Source organism: Gallinula chloropus (genome assembly GCF_964237585.1).
Source record: "Gallinula chloropus genome assembly, chromosome: Z".
In the NCBI taxonomy this organism is placed as follows: Eukaryota; Metazoa; Chordata; class Aves; order Gruiformes; family Rallidae; genus Gallinula; species Gallinula chloropus.
In genome coordinates, this window is record NC_140089.1 from 18,941,489 (window position 1) to 18,968,380 (window position 26,892).

The 26,892-nt window shown below is 42.0% G+C and overlaps 1 protein-coding gene across 1 annotated transcript in view; it reads right to left on the reverse strand.

Annotated features, from left to right (window-relative positions):
- The window catches only part of DGKQ (diacylglycerol kinase theta), a gene marked incomplete at its 5' end in the record, with an annotated part of 90,962 nt that overhangs the window by 5,789 nt on the left and 58,281 nt on the right, over positions 1-26,892 (reverse strand). The window contains 11 exons of the mRNA XM_084277955.1: positions 7,112-7,212; positions 8,508-8,689; positions 9,252-9,400; positions 10,749-10,900; positions 17,196-17,311; positions 18,948-18,986; positions 19,831-19,981; positions 20,240-20,301; positions 21,422-21,476; positions 25,493-25,583; positions 26,411-26,634. Coding sequence (XP_084134081.1) covers positions 7,112-7,212; positions 8,508-8,689; positions 9,252-9,400; positions 10,749-10,900; positions 17,196-17,311; positions 18,948-18,986; positions 19,831-19,981; positions 20,240-20,301; positions 21,422-21,476; positions 25,493-25,583; positions 26,411-26,634 — 1,322 coding nt within the window. The remainder of the gene's footprint in view (positions 1-7,111; positions 7,213-8,507; positions 8,690-9,251; positions 9,401-10,748; positions 10,901-17,195; positions 17,312-18,947; positions 18,987-19,830; positions 19,982-20,239; positions 20,302-21,421; positions 21,477-25,492; positions 25,584-26,410; positions 26,635-26,892) is intronic.

A 26,892-nucleotide genomic window follows, 5' to 3' on the forward strand; every position in this document is an offset into this window, starting at 1 on the left:
TCAAAACCATCTCCCAATTCTTACAGCTTTACTGCAGCATCAGCCACGAGCTGCTACTTAATATATTTTTTACGTAAGGGATGGTTTCTGCTGTGGAGGCATGTGGAGATCTGTGAAATTTTATTAGAGAAGACTCATCCCTTCTAGAAGTGTTGCCTGAATACAATGCCTCTTTGAAATGTAATCTTCTGGGCTGCAAAAACTGTATTTTTAATTAAGACCTAAAGGTCTTCATGAAACATTTTAAAATGCTTTCACATGCAATGCTGGAATAATTAAGGCACAAAATGCTTTTTGAGTCTTTGCTTTACATACTGCTCAGCTACAGAAGCTGTAAACATGCTTAGTAACACTAACCTGTGACAGAGCTCTAACATCTCTAAATGCAAAGTAAAAAAACAAGATGAGGAAGATTTTATGGCATCCCTAGAAATGTCCAAATATTTTAAGAATAGCATAAACAAATGTTAAACACACACAGTATTTTCTTTATAATGGAAACGTTTGGATACACAGCCTTTGGGGGCAAACTTAAAATAAAAAGCATAAATTTCCATCATTTCACCCTACTAGCACATGGGTGTCATTGGAATCCAACTCTGCAAAATCTCTCTAACATTATGTCTAAATGCTGTAGACATTCCAGTGGGGAAGACAGCCAGTTCAGCATGTGGGTTACAGTCAGCTCTTCAGACAGAGACTGTTCAGTTCCTTTAAATTATTACCCTGGGAATGATTGGTCCTACATGCTGAGAGTTTTAAACAAAACTGAATTAAAGGCACCTGATGTAACACCACTTAACATGTGCTTCTACTCCATACAAGATAAGAAGATCAATAGGAAATACAATACTTTAAACGTCCCCAAGAGTATTAACTTTCATTGCATAAAGAAGGAAGCCTGCAGAAACGGAAAGGAGAAGACACAGTGCCCTAACTGCAGGCACAGTTCTGAATTACACAACTTCTGAGAAACATTTATAGACCACTGAGGTCCACAAGATCCAAAAACATTGGATACAGCACCCTGTTATGCACAACAAAGGCTAAATCTGTCAGAGATTAAATCCCATCGCTCCATTCTTGCATACATGTTCTATTTATATATTGTATGAGGACACTACGACCAAATAAGAACGAACAAACTGATCTCAGCAATGTTACCAGGCCAGTTCCTACCCAATGGAAGTGGCTAAAAGATTTTATGATTAAGATGTCCAGCCAAGCTTGGAAGGGTGAACTTTACATATCCACCACTAGAGAGAATCACCACCCTTCACTGCACATGGTTTGGAGAGAAAGTGCCTGTGGAAGTTGCTACCGCTAACAGTAGCCAATAACACACTGGCCAATAATATCCCACTTGGTGGAAAGAAAACCTCTGGTTAGATACATTTTGCAGACAGCAGCTTAATGATAGTTAGCAAGGCAGGAAGGGGGAGGTTGTCCATGGACAAGTCTCCAGCATCTTATTTGTGTTGAAGGAAATAAAGGTTTGTATTAGGTTGACACATTGGAGTCACTGCTGTAAGTGACACTGGTGGGTATGAGGGAGCAGGGCAGGGCGTTATGCACAGTTCATCCACCCCCAAGCAGCCAGTGAGTCCCTGCATCAGCTCGTCTGCAACACTTGCATCATCATGTCATCCCAGAACTACCTGGCAGGCTCTGCAGAGTGCAGACATGGAAGTAACATCCTACCACTCAAGTAAGTTTGGAGATTTGAGCTACACAGCTCAGGGATCGCCCTTTGGTGTGTTTTTCTACACAAGACGCACTACAACTACATCCAGCTTCAACGTACTACCTGATGCCCTGCTGGCTACACCCATAGAGCTACATACACCTTTCCTGGGGGACAGGCAGAAGGTGGGACTGATTCTTTGTTTAGCTAATTGACTATCACCTACTGAAGTTAAAGGGTGATCCTACATAGGTCCAGTTTAATGGATTATGAAATTTAGCAAATGTTTTTAAGTATTGCAATCCTGTATTTATCCTTAATAGAGCAAATTAGAAACACACTTTACTCTTTAAACTCCTATGAACAAGTCTCCATAGACTCAGGAGGCCATACTGTTAGTTTAATCACCCCTGTGATTGCTGCCCAAGCAGCAAACGTGTCTGGTGGACAAGAAGCAAGACCATCAGTAACTGCTTTCCAAGCTTTCATAAACCAAAACAGAGAAGCAAGTCATGATGAAGTGAAATGAGCTGATGCAGAAAGCCAGACTTCTCAGAGCTCTTGTGAACCACTGTGCACCCAGAAGGGTATGTCTGGGAAACAGTCTTTAAAGGTGATGGATAAGGAATCTGTGTGCTAAGCCTTTTCAAATGAAGTGCAATTTCCCATGAGCACTAACAAACAACTACACTACATCTCAGAGAAGCAGACCTCTCAGAAGGGCTGCACACAGCACAGAAAGCTACCAAGCAAAACAAAATGACTGCCTTTTATCTTGTCCTGCAATTCAACAAGCCCACCACTGGGTGGAAAACCACCACGGCAGAAGCTGAGAGCTGTAACCATTAATAAGCATCCATGTGGGTGATCTTACTGGCTGGCAGGTTCACATACAGAGGACCCAAGATGGAAAACACAGTAGCCACTGCTGCATTTTGAAACCTGCAACTGACAAATCAACCAACCAACACGCCCTCACCCAAGAGAGAAAACAGTTCCATATCTTTGTTAAACAATTCTAAACTTGCATTAAATTGTGCAGGCTCTCTCTGCCTAACCTTACATCCAGGAGACTGCCTGCCACAGCAGTCTCCTGCTAGTTCTGGATGGAACAATGTGGTCCCTTCTGTCATAAGCAGACCTGAAGACTGCTCCAGCATCCCACAGGAATCAGGGGAATGAAGGCAGATGATCTGATCCTTAAGTTTTGCACTGTGGAAAACACTCACATAGCTTGGCACTCAAGAACACAGAAACAGTGTATGTTGTGGCAGTGATGTTTTTTGTCTGCCCTGCAATGCAAGCTCAGCACTAAATTCCCTGCAAGGAAGTCTACAGGTACATGAACCAGAAAAGGAAGGTTGAAGAAAGTGTACCCCCTCCCAGATGAGTGACAGTGGTGAACTGGTGACAACAGATGAGGAAAAGGCTGAGGTTCTCAATGGCTTTTCTGCCTCAGTCTACACTGGTGACCTCTGTCCTCACTGCTCTTGAGTTGAGGGCCCACACGATGGGGACCAGGGAGACAGAGTCCCTCCCACTGTCAGTGAAGATAAGGTTTGTGACCATCTGAGGATCCTGAACATACACAAGTCCACGGGACCTGAGGAGATGCATCCCAGAGTACTGAAGGAACTGGCTGATGTACTTGCCAAGCCACTCTCATGATATTTGAAGAGTCATGGCAAGCAAGTGCAGTCCCTAGTGTCTGGAAGAGGGGAAACACCACAGCCATGTTTAAAAAGGGTGGGAAGGAGGATCCTGGGAACTACTGCCCTGTCAGCCTCACCTCTGTGGTTGGGAACATCATGGAACAGCTCCTCCTAGAAGCTGTGCTGAGGCACATGGAGGACAGGGAGGTGATCTGAGCCAGCCAGCATGGCTTCAGCTGGGGCAAGTCCTGCCTGACCAATCCAGTGGCTTTGCACAATGCAGTGACTGCATCAGTGGACAAGGGCAGAGCTACAGATGTCATCTATCTGGATTTCTGCAAGGCCTTTGACATGATCCCCCACAACATCCTTCTCTCTAAGTTGGAGACAGATGGATTTGACAGGTGGGCTGTTCAGTGCATAAGGAATTGGCTGGATGGTCACATCCAGAGGGTGGTGGTCAGTGGCTCCAAGTCCCACTGGAAGACAAGACAGTGACAAGCAGAGTTCCTCAGGGTCTGTGCTGGGACTGGTGCTGTTAAGTTATCTTTAATACTGATCCTGACAGGGGAATTGAGTGCACCCTCAGCAAATTTGCTGATGACACCAAGTTGAGTGGTGAAAAGTTAATGTGCCAGAGGGATGAGAGGCCATCCAGAGGGACCTGGACAGGCAGGAGAAGTGGGCCCAGGTGAACCTCATGAGGTTCAACAAAGCCAAGTGCAGGGTTCAGCACCTGGGCCTGGACAATCCCTGTTATCCATACAGGTTAGGAGATGATGTGCTTGCAAGGAGCCCTGAGGAAAAGGACTTGGGAGTACTCATGGATGAGAAGCTGGACGTGAGCCACCATAGTGCATCTGCAGCCCAGAAGGCCAACCACATCCCAGGCTGCATCACAAGAAGAGTGGCCAGCAGAGAGAGAGGTGATTCTGGCCCTCTACTCTGCCCTGGTGAGACCTCACCTGGAGTATTGTGTTCAGCTTTGGAGCCCTCAACATGAGAAGGACATAGGCCTGTTGGGGCATGTCCAGAGGAGGGCCACAAAAATGATCAGAGGGCTGGAGCACCTCTCCTGTGAAGACAAGCTGAGAGAGTTGGGCTTGTTCAGCTTGGAGAAGAGAAGGCTCTATGGGGACCTTATAGTGGCCTTCCAGTACCCCAAAGGTGCCTATAAAAAAAGCTGAGGAAGAACTGTTCACAAAGGCATGTAGTAGTAGGATGAGGGGTGATGGTTTTAAACTAAAAAAGGGGAGATTTAGGTTGGATATTAGGAAAAAGTTCTTTGATATTAGGGTGGTGGATCACTGGAACAGGCTGCCCAGAGAGCTAGTGGAAGCCCCATCCCTGGAGACACCCAAGGCCAGGCTTGATGGGGCTCTGAATGACCTGATCTAGTGAAGATGTCTCTGCTTACTGAAGGGTGGGTTGGACTAGATAGCCTTTAAAGGTCCCTTCCAACCTTACACATTCTAGGATTCTAAGTCATCATTGCACTGTGAGTTGCTAATCAAAGGTAAGAAGTCCTGAGTGTAAGAAGAGGCTCTAAAGTATGTGGACAGAGAGCACATGGTTTTCAGGACAAGCTTAAGTTCCTGATTCAGAACAGCACTCAAGTATTTTTCTTCCAAGGATCACCTGCAATTTTGGTTTCCACAGCTTGGAACTTCCTGTTCTGCACAGGAGAGCAGCCAGTTCACTGCCAGCAGCTGTTGCATGTGCTATTCAATAGTTGCCCTTCTCAGTTCATTAACTGAAAATTATTTTTTTAAGGGTAATCTTGCTGGTAAGAGCATGCACTTGCATATCCTGGGAAAGGGTAAAGCCAGCAATTTTAACAATCAAAATCACAGGCAGCAAACAGCAACAAGCGTGTGACAGCACTTTAACCTGCACAAGCTGTTTGTCTCAGGCAAAACCACACCTCACTGTCAATTCATCATGTCACGTTGATCTTCCGGTACTTGAGTCACAGAAACACATAGCCCCTTGCATGTAAAAAAGAAGATAAAATCACCCCTTCCCACACAACCTGCAAGGCACCTTGCTTGCACAGTGTCCAAATCAGCAGGTAACAGGTCTGGAAGAACAACACCAAGTCATGGCCCTCTGAACTGCAGGTGCCACACACTGCGGACTGGCTGAGATAAAGGTGCAGAGGATGAAAAGCACACAGGACAGTAACAGTCCAAGTAACCATCAAATAAAGTGGCAATAAGAAAAGGACGTGTCTTTTAAAGTGCAAAGTCATAATAGCATATTTTAAAGGAAGAATTAAAGTTATCCTTACCTTAATTGCATAAGTAAATAGAACAGTTTTATACATGAGAACAGACACTGCTATATGGAAGCCTATTGCCCAGTGTTACTACCTATGATGCTTTTAATCCAGTGGATTGAAAATGCAAACCAGTGCCTGACACCAACTTATGTAGCATACACAATACCCTGTATTACGGCATTTTAATGGAAAAACCCACAATGCCTGTAATGGCAGACAGAACGCATTACACATCATAACAGTCATAACCAGCCACAAATTATTTTTAATACTTAGGATTTGAATGCTGCATAGTTGCATTGGCTGTAACTCCATCTGGCAGCTGAGACAATTTAGAGGACATTTATCCCCAAACATAGGGGAAAGCAGACAAAACCAATTTCTGCAAGGAATTACTGAGTAATTACACAAGTGTGATTTCTTTTTCTCATTAATTTCAGTGATTATGGGAAGAAGAAAATGTATTAATATTAATTGATATGCCTGCCAGAAAGAAGGTCTCTCCACAACTCTTTAATCACACAGTCTCACTTGATACACAGAGATCATATGAAACTACTGGAGTGTGTCCAGAGGAGGGCAATGAGAATGGGGAAGGGTCTGGAGGGGGAGGCATACAAGGAGAGGCTGAAGTCCCTGGGTTTGTGCAGCCTGGACAAGAGGAGACTGAGGGGAGACCTCGTTGCAGTCTCTGGTTTCCTGATGAAGAAGAACAATGGGGAAGGTGCCAATCTCCTCTCTTTGGTGACCAGCGATAGAACCTGAGGGAATGGCATGAAGCTGTGACAAGGGGAGGTTTAGGTTGGATGCTAGGAATAAGGTTCTTTACTGAGGGGGAGGTCAGGCACTGGAACAGGCTCCCCAGGGAAGGGGTCACAGCAACCAACTTGGCTGAGTTCAAGAAGCATCTGGACCACACACTCAGTCCCACGCTCTGACTTAACTCCCTGTGTGGAGCCAAGAGTTGGACTCGATCAGCCTTACGGGTCCCTCCCAACCCAGGAGATTCTATGGTTCTATGTTCTTTTTAAAAAATCCTTATTACCAGCACACAGGTGCTACCACAGTACTAAGGATGGGTGGGAAAGATACAACTAGGTTCAAACAGCATGTTTATTGCTCACTTAGCACCACTGCCCCAACATCCTACTAAAGGCTTTGAGTAAGAAGTATTTCCACTTCCTCAATTTCACTGAACTCAGAATTGGGAGTTATTGGCAACTAAGTGTACTGAGTACTAATGACAGGGATTCCAAGATTCGCTTTGGTGTGCTCTCAGGAAAGGAAAAAAATCCATCAAAACAACGGGGTGGGGGGGAAAAATCAATCAAAACCCCAATTCTAAGCCTATTAGTTCCTGGCTAACTTAATTGCTCCCTGTGCCTCAAGCAATGTTGTTTGTGGATACCTGCAGGATTTCAAGATTTTAGTGTAAATTAAAAGTTATGCAATACTACAGAGTTTGCTCTTAACCCCTGTTTTCTCCAGGATTACCTGCTATTAAATTTCCCTGGTTCTTCTTCTCTAGCATGATGAAAGTCCAAGCTCAACTCTGCGTCAATGCCAAGACCACAGTAATTGTTCATCTGTACAATCTGTCAAAAAGAAAAAGCAAAGCATTATTTCCTCCTTATGTTTATAAATGAAGAGGGTCCCAAGTTTTTCCACAAAAGTAAGCTTTGCAGATGATCCTTCCAAGACATTTGCATTTTGACAGATTTTGGAAAACATTTTCCAGAAACACCACACTAAAAATAGATCTGTACAGACAACTGTTGACATGTGTAGTTCTTCCCAAGGTATAAGGAACTTAAAAATTCAACCTGAATTGTAAGTAACAAGTATAACAAGGTAGAGATAAAAATAAATGCAGAAATAAAATAAACCCAACTCCCCAAAGTAATTCTATGCAGTAACTGCACATGTTGAACACTGACACCACTATTATTTTTTGCATCAGCCATTGATTTATCATGATGTCATGGGAAGACACACTTTACTCTGGAAGGTGATAATTTTACACGAGACAAGTAAAGACTTGAACTTTACCTACTCGGCTGCATTTTAAATAGCTCCCAGTATTTCAAATCTCAAGTCCCTACAGATTTAAACCATTTCTGCAATTAAGTCTTCCTCTGCATGCCAGTTCACAGCTTTTCTATCATAGTCCTCGACCCTCCCACTCTTCACCTTTAAAAAACAGAGCAGGCACTTGTCAAAATAACTCCTATCTCCACCAAGTGAAAAACAGCTGGAACCTGAGCAACCAAAATCCTCCAGCTGACACAAAACACCTAGAATTTTCCAGGAAGGACTACAATCTTAGACAACTGCTACCAGTATTACAATTTCCTTCTTTCTTTTTGCCACCCCTTTATCCCCTTTCTTTGGTTTGTCTGAAGATAAACAGAAACACCATTCATACAAAGCTCTGAAGTCACCATCCACAACCAACATTTTTATTTTCCTAAAGAGAAACAAGCAATAGGAACCAAAGAACAGGGACTTCCAATCCAAAAAAATAAAACTGATGCCAAAATTAAGCAGACACCACATACACAGTCATGCAATGGCAGTAAGATGACTGAAGGAGTTACTTCCTGTATATGCTAGCAACTCCTAGTAATTTTTTAAACTGTTAAAAGGAAGGTAAGAGTACTTTTTTGGTGGGGGTGTTTTTTTGTTGACAATCCAATTTTACTAGTATTATGGTTGCTGTTCCTCCAAAAAGGAACTGAAGCCCTAGAGCCAGACTGCAATAGCTCATGAAGGCCTAAGCTCAAAGACAGGTAAGCAACAAGATATTAAACTACGTTAATATCTGTAATCTTTGTGATTTTTGCTAGAACAACAGTTCCTAAGAATCAAAACCAAATGATGCCCAGCTCACCTTTGGAGGCTCAGGTTCTGCAATGCCGTTCTCTGCACCTTCAGGTGGCTCTTCTGCATCCAAAAGGATAGTCCAGCGATCCATAAGAACATCATCTGCCTCATCCACGGAAACCAAAACCGAGTAGGGGTCCTCCCCACTGTAGCCAGCTCCCCAGCGCAAGACCCTCCCTAAGTCATTGCCTGGGCAACAATGAAGAATGCCAAGATATGACTGCATTTAGTATGTTAGCTCAAAGCATCAAAAAGTGCATCAGTCCTGTTTTACAAATCAAATCACATTAAGGTGCTCCAAAAAGGTCACCAAAAAGTTAACAAGTAGAAAAAACCCCACAAGCATTGTTGTGGTTGTACATGCACTTATATCACATACAGATATGCTGCCTCATCTGAAAACTCTCCACAATAAGTGATGGAAAAACCTATTATGGAGTTGAGAAGTCAAGGAGCATCCAAGCTCACCGGTTTACAGCAATGGCTGATACACCTGTAGTTGACGGGGGAAGAGTATTTTGCCCTCTCCAACTCCTGCCCACTCCCACACACCAAAACCAACTCTCCTGATGCTCATTTTCTCTTCAGGTTTCCTTGAAAAGTTGATAGTGTGTTTGCTCTCCAGCATCATCCAGATCTGAGTCCTGGTACCTCTACTGCAACACTGAGTTGTTTATTAGATGGATAAACAAAGATAAACCTTCTGGAGAACTTCTGCCCTCAGAGGAACAGCACTCATTGTGATTCCCACCTGTTCCTAAAGGCAAAATGGCAACTGAGGGCTCCGAGCACACCAGCTTGTGCCGGATCTCCTCCAGCGCACCAAGGACCCAGCCGACGGTGCCATCGCCTCCACACACCAGCACTCGGAAGGAGGGGACTTTAGAGAACGTGTGAAACCTCCAGTGAGAAACAAAGCAAAGGGGAAAAGAAATGTTACAATGCAGCACAGGAAAAGCCTCTTAATATGCAATGTCATTTAAGATAACACATTATTATTGGATTCCATTATTATTGGATGCCATCAGTTCCCAGAATCAACTTCAACAAAGCAAATGGAAATACAAGAACTGTTAAAGCTGTTTAAAGCATAAAACCTGCATTCTTCTAAGATTCTTCACAGCTAAATTGTTCATCACTTTCTTTGACTCCAAAGACACAGACATCTACTCATATGAATATTCACATATTCAATGTGAACATTTAAAATGCTAAATCCTAGTGGAGATGTTGATTAGTAGTGTGTTTTGGTTTGCTGGTCTGTGATTTTTTTTCTCTTGTACTGTGTGTCACTGGACTCACAGTACATTTTCTTCTTCATAGTACTATTTTCTAGGTCACTCTTACCCTTTTGTGGCTTTTCATCCCACATGCCAACATATCCTACAAAGAAATATTTTTCCCATTGCACAAGCAGCAATGAACCAGTGGAAGCATTTTGCCAGACAGCTACAGGAGGGTGACATGGGCACAACAAAATGAACCCATTACTGAAGCTGCAGCATTGGAAAGACATCACAATTACGTAGTTCTGACAAAAACTCTGAAGAGTTTGTTCAGGTTATTTTTCTTGCTTCCTGCCTAAGCTGCACTTCTCCAGCGTAAGCCTTTGTTCTGAAGACCTTCTCATGACAGCTCCTTGTTAAAGTAGTGCTGAAGGAATGAGGCTATCCCAAGCAGACTACAGCCATCACTTTCGTTTTATGCAGCTGGTAAAGTGGTGTTGACTAAATCAAGTAATCGGTTCCTGCCTCCCTGCAAGCACATGATGTTCTGTTCCTTGTATTTAGAAATGTTGCAGCTGTGATCAGGCTGGCCCTGGTAATTCTGCAATTGTGGCCAAGTTTCAAGAGTCAGGATAGAAAATTTTATTATACTTTCCTGTTAGTTCCCATGAAACATTGGAGGAAATCAAAGCAAAAACAAGCCCTCATCAGGCACTGTGACATTTCTCTTTCCATCCCCATTCGATTATAAAGTATTTTTATTTTTAGTAATTATGTGTTATTGTAAAGTGCCTATGATTTTCCCAGGACTGGACTCTATTAGACTTGACACAGTCACATACTTCTCTTTTCTTTAGAGAACATCAAAGTTTTCACTGTGAGAATGAGTCAGAAGGAGCAAACCACTGCTCTGGTCTTCACACACAGAACAGAAGCAGTGTAACACATTAATCAGATCCACTCTTTGAACAAATAAAGCAACATAAATTAAAAAAAAAAAAAAGAAGTATATCACTACTTACCCAGGCAGTGGGCCACCATTGGTAAGCTCAAAGACCTGATGTGGGTTTAGCAGCTTTCTAAAACTGTACAGCAGATCCCGACCTTTTAGACCACCACTTTTTGGATTCACAAAGACAAGAAGTGGGCAGCAGTTCTGTGGTATCTTGGAAGCCTGAAAGTAGACAACATAAAGGATTAGCCAAAACCATGACTAGGCAAGGAAAACTACTACCACATCTCTGAAGGATCTCCTGATGCTTCCTTGATGCTTAGTAAAAAACAAAACAAAACCCCCAGATTTGATAAACAAGAAGATTCAATGTCCAGACAGTGGACAGATCAGCTGCTGATCTTGTTTTTTGGGTAGCTGAAGTTTCCTTAACCCACTTCAACTGCACAGTTGAGCCTAGTGTTAAAGGTAAAGGTGCAGTGAGCATCCTTACCACACATTCTCAGTGAAGAGTCTATGCCAAGAATGGCGTGAGACATAAGGTACCTTCCAGAGGCACGTTCAATTCAAACACATTCCATGCAAAGTGAGGATTTCTCCCCAAAACAAATGAAACATTACATTTAAGTTTTGTGCTAGTCTTAGAACACGTTAACTTACAACGGCAAAGCATTTCAAACTGAGGGTTTGCATGCCCCTCCCCATGAAATAAGACACATAAAGCTTGTTTTAAAAGTATGCATTTAAATATTTTTCATCAGTGGGATGAAACCCAGAACCACTCCAAAGGAAGCCACTGCACATGGCAGAGGAGGCATATCCCAGGATACTCTACTGACCATGTGGGAACAGTACCTGCAGCCCCATTGCAGGCCAGAACTTCCAGCCACCAGAGGCAGCCCCTCAGGACTTGGTTATCATCCCGTAAATCTTTCTTTAAAACAATTTGTAAATGGTTCTGGAAAGATCAGGAAATGCCAGCACACCTTTCCTCTGTCCTGCCACAGGGCTGTGGGCAAGTACATGCCAGAAAGATCCAGTGGGCATTTAAACGAGTGCGCTCTGCAAAACGAAGACGTTTGCCACAGTCCCTGAGTCGTGGTAATTTGCATTTACAAACTGGACAGCATTCAGGGAACAGCAATTTGTCACGCAGCTGACAAGATGGATTCAGGGAACAGAACAACATTGCTAAATATAAGCCAATTTAGACAAGAATGATTCAGGGGGCGGTAAGGCAGCAGCATGACCGAAGCCTGCAAACATGTGGAGAGACACCAATAGCTCTGTGAGTGTTCACCAGAGGGCTAGAAAGGAGGCAAAGAATGGACATACTAGGACACATTAATGAGTTACTTTGTGGGAAGGCAAATTAGAGTCTCATGTTAAGATACCCCAGACCATTATCTACCTGTGAGCTGGTCTGGATGCTTAAAAACAATCAGTCATTTGGGGCTTCCCTGTATTTGAGAGATTTCATCAAAGGAGCTGAGTGCAAATCCTCTAAGTCACACCATCTTGATGTCTCAAGATGCCCACATCTGTGTCACTGCCTGGATGAGGAATGCCCTCTACCGTCCAGTGTGACTTGCAGGCACAGACAGAAAACACACTGGGCAAAGAAGCACTAAGGTAAGGACACTGGTGGAGCATGCATTTCTTGTGCCCCTTCTTTCCTTGTCCTCTGGGTTTTACCAGAAACGTTGTTTGAAAATAGGTATGTTTTCTGAAAACAAATAAACCAAAAAAACCTGCCAAACAAGGGCTATTTTGGCCGACAAGTAGCCAGAAGAGCCTTAAAATTTTGATTTATTGGAAAGGTTTCACTGCTGGCTAAAGAGCTGGGTTGGTAAGACAGAGACTGCAAAGCTGTCCACACAGCTTTCTCCAGAGGAATCACCTTTGCTCTATTCAGTGTCAACAGCTAAGTCAAAATCATCTCCATGTTCAGGCTTTATTGGAAAAACAGAAGTACGTATTCAGAGTGTGCTCAACACACAAGGGTAATACATTTATTTCTATCAAGCACATGGAAAGGATATTGGTAAGCCAGCAAAGGAAGTCCAAGGAAACCAATGCATGCCACTGTCAGAAAAGGTAAGGACTTCTTGAGCTGTAAGCTCAACAGCTCAAGGATCCACTTCTCTCACTGGGATGTGTGGATTTCCTCCTTTTGAGCCATCACAGGCATTAATAAACACAGTAAGCAGAGCTCTGGCTTTTCCCAAAGTAAAGCCCTTATACTCCATCAGTTCCTGTGCCACCATCTGCCACATTCTATTATGAATGGTCCTTGAAACTCCCACAGGCAACCAAAGGCAGAGCTGCTCTGAAAGGAAACACCACATCCCATGGGGTAACAGGGCAAACTCTTCCCTTCCCACACCCCTTGTTCCAGATTCTACCCCGCCTTAATTTCCCACCTCAACGTTTCCCATTTCTTCCTCTACAAAGCTTTTTTTACTACCTAAGTTTCATCATACCAACTTTCTGCACTATACATGCTATCTGGAACCTCAGGCTTGGTCCAACACCCAGAAACTTGTGAGGCTAAAAAACAAATAATGGGTTAATAGAAAGAAAAAAAAATATTAAGTTCTTCAGCTTAAAGTAAACAAAATCTTTTTCAAAAAAGAATGAGAGAAAAGAAACCAGAACAACATTCAAGTCAAACCACTAGCTTAACTTGAACGTGGACAAGAACATTTGATTACCTTTTTCTTCTTCAGGAAATCAGTTTCTAAAAATAACTAGGTTTGGACATTTAGAAGTGACATGCTGAACACATGTTTTATATTACTTACTTTTACAGGCAAGTCCTAGTGTACTGGGTTTAAAACCACGTAACTAAAATAATTCAAAAGCAACTTCAGGGAATCACAGTGATTTCTGAGACACAGTAAGCTCCAAGGCATTCAAAAGCACAGCTGTGTTGTGGAAAGTTGTCCAAGATCCTCACCCAAGTAAATATATATTGTTGTAAATATGTATTTACAGCTTGCACAAAACCGCCATCTAAATTTCCTAATTGTCCAGTGGCAATATTCTACCAAAAAAAGTGACACATTTACTTTGAACACTACTAAGGTTCACAAGCACCTGCAGAGAATGCCTGGAGCTAACAACATACCTTTGAGTGGTTCTACCACTCGAAACCATCTTTGTTCAAGTTACCTTCTAATGAAAATCCCTAACTATACCTATGTAGGACTAAATGCACTCATACAGAATAAAGAGAAGTCTTTTAGAAAAGTGCTTAGCCTTACAGTTAACTTGCTTCCCATCATCGCTCTTCACTAAACTTAAAGGACTAAGAAACAGTGCTAAGTCCCTAGATAGAGGCCAGCTTGTAAGAAAACTATTCTCCTTCTGTAGGGTTTAAAACCCCTATGACAGTTTGTACAACAGAGCAGGGTACTGAAAAGTACACTCTGTCACGATTACAGCCTCAAGGATAGCACTCTTGTGCTGCAGGATTTCTTTTATCCCGTAATAAAGCCCCAGTGGGGATGTACGAATGACTTTGTTACTGGGCAGAAGGGTATGTGTGACTCACAGCCTGAGGACTCCCTTCCCCCTTTAGTCCTGGCTTCAGAGCTCTGCCTGAGGAGTGAAACCTGCAGAGGGGTTGTGCGTTGGCTGGCGTTCAGGAGGGAATTTATTGCTGGTTTGTAAGACACAGCTGAAGGAGGCCATGCGATTTAGGCACTGACAGTCACAGTGAATCGTTTAATTCGTCAGGATTAGCGCAACGTGGGGGCAAGATATTTATTACCCACACTAATCCCCTTTCTGTGGAGTGCACTGTGTGTAATCACATCTCCTGACAAAGCAGAACAAGGTGTTCTGTGCCACAGTCCTGCCAGCACAGCCACGGCACATCTTCCAGGGTGGTGGGCTGTCTCCAGGAAGTGCAGATGTACCTCCAAGTGATAAAATTCCACACTGGCAAGCGGGCTGTCTGCAGCATCTTCCACATGCAAGGACTCACAAGACCCCAAGTGCGTACATCATCCACTTTGGCCAGAAAGGAGTCATTGCATCAGATGAGGAACGATGGGCAAGATGTCTCAACGCAATGAGAGCAGCTGCTGGGTAAACATAGTGTGAGCTCAGGCCTTTTTGGTAATTGTAGCAGTGTAAGAAGAGTGGAAAGTAACCTTTTGTGGTGTTTCTGTTAAAAGGATCACTAAACTGTCATGCTTTTAGACTGGACACATGAGCGGAAGCCATTAGTGGGAAGCATGAAATGAAATGTTTCACCCATTTGGAAGACTCCCACATCTTTTTCTACTATTCATAAGGTACCCAAATACAGTATGTGGGAGGATACTCCACTAATAAGTGGCATTAGTGATAAAGCCACAAAAACTTGTCACCTTTGTGCTGGTACTGGCCTCATGCCACTCTCTGCTGACCTCCTTGTTTGCCAGTACAGAAAAAGGCATTCTGGTAAATTAGCTTGCAATTCTGAGGTTCAGTCCTACAACATCTTTCAGCTTGACATGCTACCAAAGAGTGATACCAAATAATCCCTGGCAGGTCCTTACACAGGGCAGCTAAACAGCTTTGTAAAAGACTATTTTTTTCACGCTTCAACAAAAGGAGCATTTTAATTTATGTAGGTATTGCAAAACAAGATAGTGTTCAATTAAATTCTTAAAGGCCTATGATGATGAAACAGCTCAACACGTCTGATCACACTAATGGCTTGACTTTCTAACAAGTGGTTAGTGCAAACTGATTCTACATTCAAACTTTTCAGTAATGGTATCAAGAGGATGAACTGCTTCTGGCAGAGCTGACCATGTCAGTCTAGAACTGGGTGTCTTCCTCAAAAGGTGTATCAGGCACAGAGTAAGCAAACCTCACCTTGGGAGAATGTAAGACTAGAATCCTACTAATCATAATCTACTTCTGTGGTTTTATTGACTTTTAAGAAGGGATGTTATGTTTTGTTTGTTCCTTAAGTTGTAATTTGGAACTATCATTCATTAACCAAAACACCATGCCCTTTATCACACGTTCTTCTCCTAAAACTGCATATTAGCCCTTCATTCCCAATTACTTTTTATCTCACCCACAAGAGGGATGTCAAATACAGCATAAATTTCATATTGTGCTCAGTTCCTGTGTAAGTGTTTACTGGTGCTGTATTTAAGTGGTCCCATATATAAAGCATAAGCAAAGGCTAATAGTGTCATAAGATTAAAGGAAATTCCAGGTTGGAAAGTACCTCAGGAGGAAGAGTCCAATCGCTAACCAAAGTAGGGTCAATAACCACTTATTAATTTACCCTGCATAATTAGTGAACTGCGTAAGCTGGGTGGCCAGAGCACACATGAACAACACTTGAAATATTATTTAGATTAAGTCTTGGCTTATTTCAGTGAGATGACCAAATATAAACAATACACACTAAAATGGAAACAAAATGTATGCATACATGAGCAGCCCCTCTCTCCTTACATACTAGAAAGTAATCCCTAGCAGTCCCCTAAACTGGAGTATCTAAGAAATACTTTGCATCAGATAACAGCCAGCATTACACATATTTTCCTGGTGTCAAGGCATTAACCTCACACATATCTAGCCTGAGAAACCCAGACACACGTATCAGCAGAGTGGAGCACGTCCAGCTCTGCACACAGTGCAGGAAAACACAGCTCACAATGGGTTTGAAAATGGGCATCCGAAGGCAGTCACATCTTCCTGCTGCCTTTCTGCTTCTGGTAACACAGACTCTGAAACCTACTTTGGATGGGGAGGAACCTCAGTTTCTAAGGATCTCACAACACATAATGCCTATGCAAGGCACTCAGTTTTTTGGAGGGGGTATAGTTTCCAATCTTGCCACTTCCATGTGAGCTCTGCCATTAGTATCCGCTCAGATAAAAAAATAACTTTGCCTCCAGAAACCTCTGGCTAGCACAGGACTCTTCAAATGGGAAAAGCAAGCTTTAAGTTTGCAGCTATAGGTACTGAACCTGCGATGCTTCCATCTAAACCTGTTTCATAATTTACACTAATTATGTACTTTTTTTAAGGTTTCAACTGTGAAGTTCTAAGAAGTCAAACCACAACCCTCACTTCACTTGCAATAATGCAAAGAAGACAGTATCTGCAAGATACACAGCAGCTCAGCAGACAGTAACTATGGCTAAACTCTTTTTTGGACAGAACCTACATCATCCTGGTCAAAACCCACTATTTTCTGATTTAACTTTCTGATTGCTGAAAGAAAAAGGAAGAAAATATTTTTCTCCCCTTTACAGTTGTGCTGTTATTCCTGACAACTCAACAGTAGCAGGACAAATTACTTAACTCACAGAATTACACCACATGTATACGTATGAAGTACAGGGCTCTCAAGAGTTTTTTTCCATCACACAACTTACAGAAACTTACTGCATGGCTCCCTTGAAAACAATGCATTTTCCTTTACTTTCATCAGAAAAAGTCTTAAGGTAGTTGTTTTTCTTTTAAGACACACTTTAAATTAAAACCCATCTCTTACCATAACTTCAGGAATCACCACAGCATTCAGAGGCTTGTCATTGACAGTTGTATCTTTAACTAGCATATATATTCTTTCAGCTTCAGAAAAGCATGAAATTTCGAGTACAACAGCACCTGTAAAGAGATATCAGAACTATTTTTTGTATTTTATTTTATTATTAGGAAATTAGCATTGTATCACAGCAGATATTTACCCGTTTTACTCAGGACATTATTCAGTAAAAGCTGCTCTGCAGCACTTGCTGCTGGCTATCACTGAATTTTGTTTTGCAAGCCTTCTTTCATGCCACCCAACACAGGCCAGCCTTTTGTTAGAGCAGAGCAGTTTGAGGACAAGTAGAACTGCAGCTCAGGACTGATGCATATTTAAAGACTTTCTCTGGGCTTCAGAAGTATGGCCTATTTACATACTCTTTATCATAACTAACAGGCTGCTCTTATGAGAAAGTGATGAAGGTATCAGGTTTCATCTTGTAGCTCACTGATAGAAAACTAGTGGTTCCATTCACTGACAACAGCTCAGTAAGAATTACTGCAAGCAAAGATTTGGTTTGAGAAGCAACAGAAGATCTTTCTGTTGGCTTAGGTCAATGTGGGGAAGTTGGGGAAGAAGGAAAGACAAAAGGAAAAAAATAAAAGGAAAATCAAATAGTGACAAGTTAATTTAAAGCTAAGGTACTTAGCCAGGAGGAAAACAGAGCAGGACAAGATCAAAGTGCGTAATGGGCAGCACGTGAGGTTTAAGTTGGTAGTACAACTGGGCAGCAACCCTAAGTGCAAGTCAGGAAGTTATCCAAAACAGAAATACTCAGGAAGTGAAAAGAACAACAAAGAACAATAACACTCATGTACAAGCAGAAGCATCTAAAACACACATGGCAGGTAAACTTGGTTAAATGAAGCTCTTAAGTGAGAAGACTGAAAAGAACTATTCTCCAATGACAACTACAAAAAGGAGACAGCACATCTGAAAGCTTTATGGTTTTCCTTATGAAAAGTCTGTAAAAACTGATGGTCTTGATGTGGAGACAAAAGGAAGCACACATCCATCCTCAAAACCGTGTTACAGAAAGATTTAACAGCCACGTTAAAAGGTAAGCCTGGCAAAGGATGTGAAACATCTCCAATATGGACAGTTAAGCATAAAAAAATTCCACACTTTCATGTTCTACCAACTGCAGAACTCCACCTGATCACAGAGCCACTGCTGCACCAGCTCTTGGAAGCCTCAAGGCTTCTCTGACCTTGCTGAAATAAAATTTGTACAGCCAAAGCAAAGAAATAGCTGCAAGGATGAATCCAGAGATGAGTGCACTGATTTTTTTCAGGCTTCCAGACACTGAACCCCCACTTAAGACTGTGCTAGGGAACAAACACCGTGAAACCATCTCATCAAGTTCAAAAGCAGTCCCAAATTTTAGTATTTTGAAGTCAAAATAAATAGTGAATTCTTGGAGAGTTTTTAACATTCAGTGATGTTAAGACTATTGAACTGAAGTGCAACTTTAAAACTTGGTTTTATGATGAAATATTATCACTTCCTGGTACATGAGGCATGAAGCCAACCTTTTTTTTTCTTTTAATAAGGTAACACTAATCCACTGCTCTTCATAAATGCATGTTACATTTTGTCTGAAGGGCTTTTTGCTTATGCAATAGCACTAACATACTCTGTGCTTACAGGCTCCAGTATTAGGCTGCAGCTTTGAAAATAAGACATTGTTTGCAAGGCAAAAATCTTAATGCTTACCTTGTGCTTGATAAACATGACTCACAGATACTACATTTGCTGCAAAGGATAAAAACATAAACACATAAAACCTTGGGTACATTTAGAGTAAATATTTAAAATATTTTTGAAGTTACATAAATATAATATAAATAAATATTAAAAGTTATACAAATATAGGGAGAACTTCCAGCTAACACTTTCCCTCTCCTAAGTTTACTTTGCAAGTTAGAAAAGCTAAACTGATTTTCATAAAAGGTGACTATGAATTCTTTCTGGCATTTAAAGTTTAATTCCTCTTGAAGTTACATAAAAGACTGGGGGAAATGCTTCGTTTCCTGAAACAAAAAGCATGACACATTCCTGATACTGTTTACAGAACATGTTGGTCGAAAGTGTATTATGAAAAAATCAATTACACTTCTTCAAAAAAGAAAAGTAAGTTATTTTCACTGAGTGCTTGTCCATATGTGTGTGCACACTGTTCACACTTCTCCATGATCAGCCATAGAGCTCATGAACACCACAAAGGAGAGTCCATGCAAAAGATGTCACATGTTAATAAAGGTGATTCTCCACAGAGAATTAAACTGGCTACCATAGTCTGAATGGTCGATGGTAAGTACTGGTTCACTTCTGAAAAGTGATGCTTCTTCCCTAAAAAAGATGATGCGGTCACATAAAACTCCAGTACTGTAGTAATGACTGTGTGAATAATGAGCTGTCACATCTCTCATGCAACAACGAGCATGCTGAAAAGAATAAAAGTGCAGGGTACAGGGCAGACTGATTTTTCAAATATGTCCAGAAAATATTAAGCAAAAATAATAAAAAGGAACAATAGATGCTACTACATTTTATTCTGTACAAGTCTATATATCTCAAAATGTACCTGTTTACTTACTTTTGATAGCTAGTTCATCCTTCAGAATATTTGTGTATTCTTCAGGGGAAAGCTGAGGTGGAAGGCCACCAACAAACAAATTTACTCGCACAATGGATTGACTGTTTTCCACAATGTAGAATCTTGTTTGATTCATCTGACGTACTGAAGTCTACCAAAACAAGGAAAAATAAATGACGTGACGTTTGGCAAAAAAACCACCATGAAACAAAATTCCAAATAGTTCTGAGCTTAGCAATCAAGTCTTCCACGCCTAGACAGCACCAGGAACAGAAACAAACTTCAGTCCAAGCACTTAGCTTCTTAACAGATGAGCCAGCTGGGGCAATAACCAATTACCTACTTTTTGTGTAAGAAAGGGGACTCCCTACTTGCTATAAAAAAGGATCATGGCCTTTTTCAGATTTACCTTTCTTATGTCCTTGAGTCTGTTAAGAATCAGTTCCTGATTGTCCAAGATCATGCGCTGAACTAGAGACAACAAAAACAATAAATCGTATTTGAAAGTACTGTAAATTATTACTGGGCTCAATTAAAAAAGGGCAAATACACAACTCTGCATACAACTGACCTTAACATAAAGGATTACACAGACCCAAACTACTCATTACTCAAGATAAAACCCACGTAGGTGCTTTGAACAGCCTGATTTTGTTCAAAGTTCTTTAACAACACCCTCCTTTAAAAAAAACCAGAAACAGCTTGAAGCCACTCAAAAGACAAGCAGTACTTTAGCAACAAGCTGTTTGACAAACTTTAAAACCACACTCCCTGAAAACTACAGTAATAACCAACTTCTGTATTGTATTAAAACATTAAAGTAATTGTAGCACCTTCCGGAAGTGAGATTGTAAATGATGCTTTAAAACAGCACCCGTAATCAAACAAGGTAACACATTCACAAGGCTACAATAACCTTACAAAACAACCTACTGATAATGTTCACAAAGAAAGCAAAGTACCAGGTCATTATTTGAACTATAAAGATATTTACTAGGGTGTGGCCAGGGAGGGCATCATCAGACTACTTCAGTGGTTTTATGCATCTCTCCATGCAGCTTTACAAATAATGAAGCACAAAGGGATGTGAACTTGGAGAACATCAGCTCAGCTCCTGCAGGATCACAAACCTCTTGTACAATGCTAGGACTGAGTATTTATGTACTTCATTACACATTCCGTGGACTACCTCGAGCCCTGAGTTTCCTCTTGCTGAGGTGCAGTGTCAGGGGGAAAGAGGAGAGAAGGAGAGCCAAATGAACTTTAAAATTAATCTTTACTGAGTAACTGCAGTTTAAAAAGTTACATCACTTAAAGGCAGCTCCTTAAAACAGGGCTCTTTGCCAATGTGTCAATACCTACCAGAAACCACTAACAGAGACAGGAACCCTATTCCCATAGGACACACAAGACCAAAAAGAACCAACATCTCTTCTGATTAAGTATTTCAACATGATTGTGAAGTTTCATTTGTGAAGGCATTTATTGTAAAAACCTTAACTGTGGCTGTGTTAAAAGGGAAAAAAAAAAACCAAAGGAAAGGTTAGAAGATCAGTTACAGATGTGCCTTTGGCCAGTGCTCCTTACTTACCTTGCTTACTGCCCATAAGCACTTCCACCAGTTTGAAATTCTGGGGGCACTCCGTCTGCCAAGAAGATGCAACATGTAAAAGTAGTTTCTGAATGAAATATTTTGCTAGATGTGTACTTTAAAGTTACACACTGCACACACAGAGCATGGAAAACTAAACTTTTTAAAATCAACCACAATGTTCTTCACCTAATGCAGGTCCCAAGCCAGGAATAATCTTCATTTCACACATTCAGCCTCCTACATAGGGCATCAGCCTCCCCATGCCGTTAACTACACTGGCATCCCCACAGCCCCATGGTGAAGGGGTACTGGTTAACCCATTGTTAACTCTACCCACTGCAGAACTCTGCAAGACTGGGAATGAACATGCTCTTTGAGAAGATGGCCTAGGAACCAGGCTTGGCAAAAGCAGGCTTATCAGCCCCCATCTTCTAGGACACTTCACTGGCACTGACAGAACAAAACGAAAACCTTCCTCCATGTGCCACTGTGGCTTTTCCAAACTGTGCTGCCAGGGTTGCACCCTGATGAGAAAGGTTGGCACAGCCAAGAGCTGAACCATTTACTAGGATTATTGCAACCCTGGAAACAAGCAACACTCAGGATGAAGGAAATCCCTTAATTTTTGGCCTTGAAACTCAGAGGACAAATAATCTGGCTTTAAATGTCACGAACAGAGGTATTAGAAGCCTCAACCGCCTACATCTGTTTTTCCTAGAATTGGATGAGGGTGACGTGGAGAGGTTCTTCAGCACAGGTGATGCTGTGAAAAGCTGCAGTCCAACCCCAACAGCCCTGGTAACGAGTAAGCAGGTGTTCCTTACTGCCCCAGTGTGCAGCACGGGATCGATCGGTAGTTGCACAGCTTATATGCAGGTTACACACATCCATGACCTTTCCAATAAATGATTAACATATTCATTACTTTCCTGAGAATTCATCAGCATAGGTTTGCACCCTTTCCCACATGTGTACTACAGTCTTTAGGTGGTCTTCAAGGACCCTGGTGGTCATTTACTTCATCCACTCATCTCAATCACTGCGTTTTGTCTGTGAACTACAGCCCTTATCTTCCTCCTCTTGTTTACCAGAGCTGCATGACTGGTCTTGATGCCCCTTGTAGCCTTGAGTTTTCTTGTTCTCAGAGACCATGCCACTAGAAAGCTTACAATGTGCTGGTACACACATTCCACAACACCATTGCTGCAGAACACGTTGCTGACACCCACAAAACTCCAGACAGAAAGTCCCTGCTACATTCAGCTCTTTTCACAGGCAAATTCTGGATCTACAGAAGAGATTCTCTGTATATGCATCTTCATACAGAAAAATGAGAAAACCCTTAATCCTGTGAGTATCAGAGAAACTACAACTGAGCCAAGGAATTAAGTCTCTTACAACTTAAAACTAGATTCCCAAATAGAGGGATGTGATCTTTCCCAGAGTACCCGACCATCCTGTTAGATTTTTCCCTCAGAAGATCCTGTTGCTTTTTTCAGATGAGACTGCACTTCAGACAAGATTTCCCATGTTTTGTTAAAAGATCCACACCACTTGAAGGACTGAAATCAAATCCTAGAGCCATCCCACGCCACCAAACAAGCTGTGTGCACTGCACAGCTGTGTACAGCTAGACAGAGATCTACAGTCACCACCTACTGCAGACAGCTAGCCACATGCATGCTCACCTGTACACTGAAAACAACCCCAAAGGGCACTGGCTGCCCTCTGTGAGCGGCGTTGTTCCCTGGAGCACTGGAAGCATGCTGACCTGGTGTGTTTACAAGCCCCAAGTGCTCAATGAAATGTGCACACTATAGTTTCATGCTTGAGACTGCCAATGCCTTGGCACACACTTGCAGAGTCTACTAACGTGGCGTTGGCAACAACTGTAAGACAGACAGTCAAACTGAAGAGAGATTTCCTTCCAAGTAAAGTTGTGCATCTACAAGATGCACATCTAATCACTCCCAATGATGTGGGAAGGAATGCAGATGGTAAAAAACATGCATGCCATTCAGCCTTGAGTCCTTCCTTGAAGTCCTTGATGACTACAGAGATACTGTTTGCTGCTGAAGGGAGACAGCTTGTGCAGCCAAAGCTTGATTAGAATTCAAGTTGGCCAGTACTGTGAAGGACAAGAAAAAAGGGTGTTTTTAAAGATGCTGATAGCAAAAGAATGATCAGAGATAACACTGGTCCATTGCTTGACAAGGTCTATCACCTCACAAATATGACATCAACTAAGTGGATACGTTCGATGCCTTCTTTGCCTTTATCTTCCAACATTGATGAGGGGCCCTGGGACCCCCTGAGCCCTGTGCTAGAAGGCTATGACTGAGGGGATAATAAACTCCCAGCTGACCCTGAACTTGTTTGAGGCTTGCTGCTCCAGCTGCATATGCATAAATCTATGGGGCCAAATGGGGTGCGTCCCAGGGCACTGAAAAAGCTGGCTGATGTCATTACAGGACCTCCATTATTTGTCAACAGTCTTGGGATTCTGTAGAGGTTCCAGTCAAATTGGAAGCTGGCAAATGTCCCAGTTTTCAAGAAGCGTAAGAAAGAAGGCTGTGGTATTGCAGGCCTGTCAATCTCACCTCAGTGCCTGGTAAAATTATGGAGTAAGTTATTTTTGGGAGTTATCAAAAAGAAACTGAGAGACAACAGCTGTTGGTCATAGCCAGCATGGGTTCATGAGGGGAAAGTCCTGATTAAGTAACTTCATTTCCTCTTCTGACAATTTCACCCATCTAGTTGACCAAGGAAAGCCAGCACATTAGGTGCTCTTGCATTTTAGGAATGCTTTTGGTACTTCTCTTACAGTACCCTTCTGAAAAAGCTCTCCAGCACACAGCTACATAAGTCAATAATGCGTTGGGTGGGCAACTGGCTGATGGGTCAGGCACAAAGGGCTGTAGTAAATGGGGTAACATCAGGCTTATGGCAGTCACCAGTGGAGTTCCCAGGGCTCCCATTTTAGGGCCACTGCTCATCAATGTTTTTATAAATGATCTGAATGCAAGAATCAAAAGTATATTAAGTTTCCCAGTGATTCTAAACTAGCAGGAGCTGTGGGCTCCCTGGAGGATAAAGAAGCCTTACAGAAAGAATGGGAAAGGTTAGAGAGTGAGCTGGGCAGTCACAAACTGTAAGTAATTTAACATGAGCAAGTGCCAGATTTTGCACTTGGGATGGGGACATCTTGACTATATGTACAAATTGGGGGATACAAGGCTGGAGAGCAGCCCCATATACAGGGATCTGGGGGGTTGGGTTGATGGTAAGATGAATACAAGTCAATAGTGTGCCCTGGCAGCCAGAAAAGCCAAGCACATCCTGGGGTGCATCCAGCACAGCATAGCTAGCTGGTCAAGAGAATTAACTGTCCCACCCTGCACTGATGCTGCACATCCTCAAGTCCTGTGTGCAGTTTCAGGTGCCTCAGTAGAAGGACAATGAACTGTTAAGGTGTGTGCAGAGAAGGGTGACCAAGATGATGAAAGATCTCAAGCATAAGATTTGTAAGGAGAAACTGAGGCCACTTGGCTTGTTCATCTTGAAGAGAAGTCTGAGGGTGACCTCACGGGGGTCTACACCTTCCTCAAGGAAGGCAGCAGAGAGGAAGGTGCCGAACAAAGGACATGAGGAAATGGAATGAAACTGCATCAGGGGAAATCCAGATTGGAAGGTTCACCACTGAGAGCATGGTTTGTCATTGGAACACGCTCCCCAGGGCAGTGGTCACAACACCAAGCCTGTCAGAGTTCAAGGAGTGTCTGGACACACTCTTAGTCACAGTGTCTAGTTTTAGGTAGTCCTGCAAGGAACAGGGAGTTGGACTTGATGATCCTTATGGGTCCTTTCCAATTTCAGATATTCTGTTTCTGTAATTTTCTTTGCAGAGCAGTTTAAAGAAGGTTTCAGCATCAAGAGAACATCTACCAAACATTGACAACATTCACATAAACCATGTACCGGTTATCGCTTTTCTAAAGAGAAAAACATACACACCCCACTCTAGGGTCACTAGGTGGTGCATGGACATGCTTATGATCGTTTGTTTACCTGTCTTCCTAGTAATGGAAGCACTTCTTTGATCACCGTCTGTGTAGTGGTATCTTTATTTACTCGGAGAGAAACATATGCCATTCCCACCCTAAAGAGAGAAGAAATATTCATTTTAGGAGAATCATTTGACCTATCCTATGTGTATCTTTTTTACTTAGGTGGTACATTTTCTATGGGGTTAGGCAGAAATTTGTAATAGTTAAAGGAATTTGTTCACTGAGGCTCACGGCAGATATGGTATTAACCCCACTGACAAAGACTTTCATCTTAAGGAGCTGGCCATTACAATTGCAGCACTGCAAATTAGTTTCTTCCAGTATAAAGAATTATCTGCAAGTCTCTCAAAAAATTTGGCAATGTAGTTGCATGAGTGAAATGAATAAATTTGTATAATTTTGCTGTTAAGTTTTATCCCACTGCTCTTAGTGAACAGGTCACCAGCCAATCTTCTTTCCACTGCTAAATATGCTTAAAATGTGTACTATCTCAGTGGTACATGGAACCGGTTTTTTCTTGGCTTTTTTCTTCCTCTCATCCGAAGTTAGACTTCATTAAACCTACATAATATTCCTTCAAAAAAGATAATCAAGTTTTCAAATGACATGTGTATGTGATCGTTTGTTTATGGATACGGTTAACGTACAGCTGCATCATCTGGGTCTGTAACAGTAACAGACCTGCACGAGTCGCATGGTATGTACCACGCTCATAAAGAAACCCATGAGCACAATTCCAGGCATAGAAAATAATATTAATAATATGTATATTACTCATTCAGAAAAATAAGATAGAAGAATCCTGAAATACAGAAAAAGAAACTACATTCTATGTTACAATTGTGCAACTTCAATAAACACACCAAGGACAAAAGTAGTCAAGCAGGATAACCTTGTGGCAAAGGAGGAAAACACTCACTTCAGCCAAGCAGGATAAATTCTGATCACTTCCGCATCCTTTGGTTTGGCTCTGATGATCCAAGCTTCAGGAACAGACTCTCGGAATACTGATCCCAAGTTGCTATCCTCTGCAGCATCATTCCTGTTGATGACATCATCAGACAGCAGCGCCTGCTGTGTAAAGGTCTGAAGCTCATACTCCTGCTGATCATCATTTATGTAGTATGCCCTCAAAGCAGCCTCCTACAACACAGCAAAATAAATTAGCATTTCCTTGAAAAGACACTGTTAATACCTGTATAGTTACAGACATTTATAAATTCCTTACTTATGGAACCAACCTTTAAATGCATGTTTTAAGCACAGAACAGTGGATAAACAGCAATGGCAAAAATCACAAGAGAGAAGTTTTGAAAACAATTTTTAGTAGAAGATACAAAAATGAGATATCTATTTGAACACACCCCACAGTATTTCTGTCAAGTGTTAGACATTTGAACT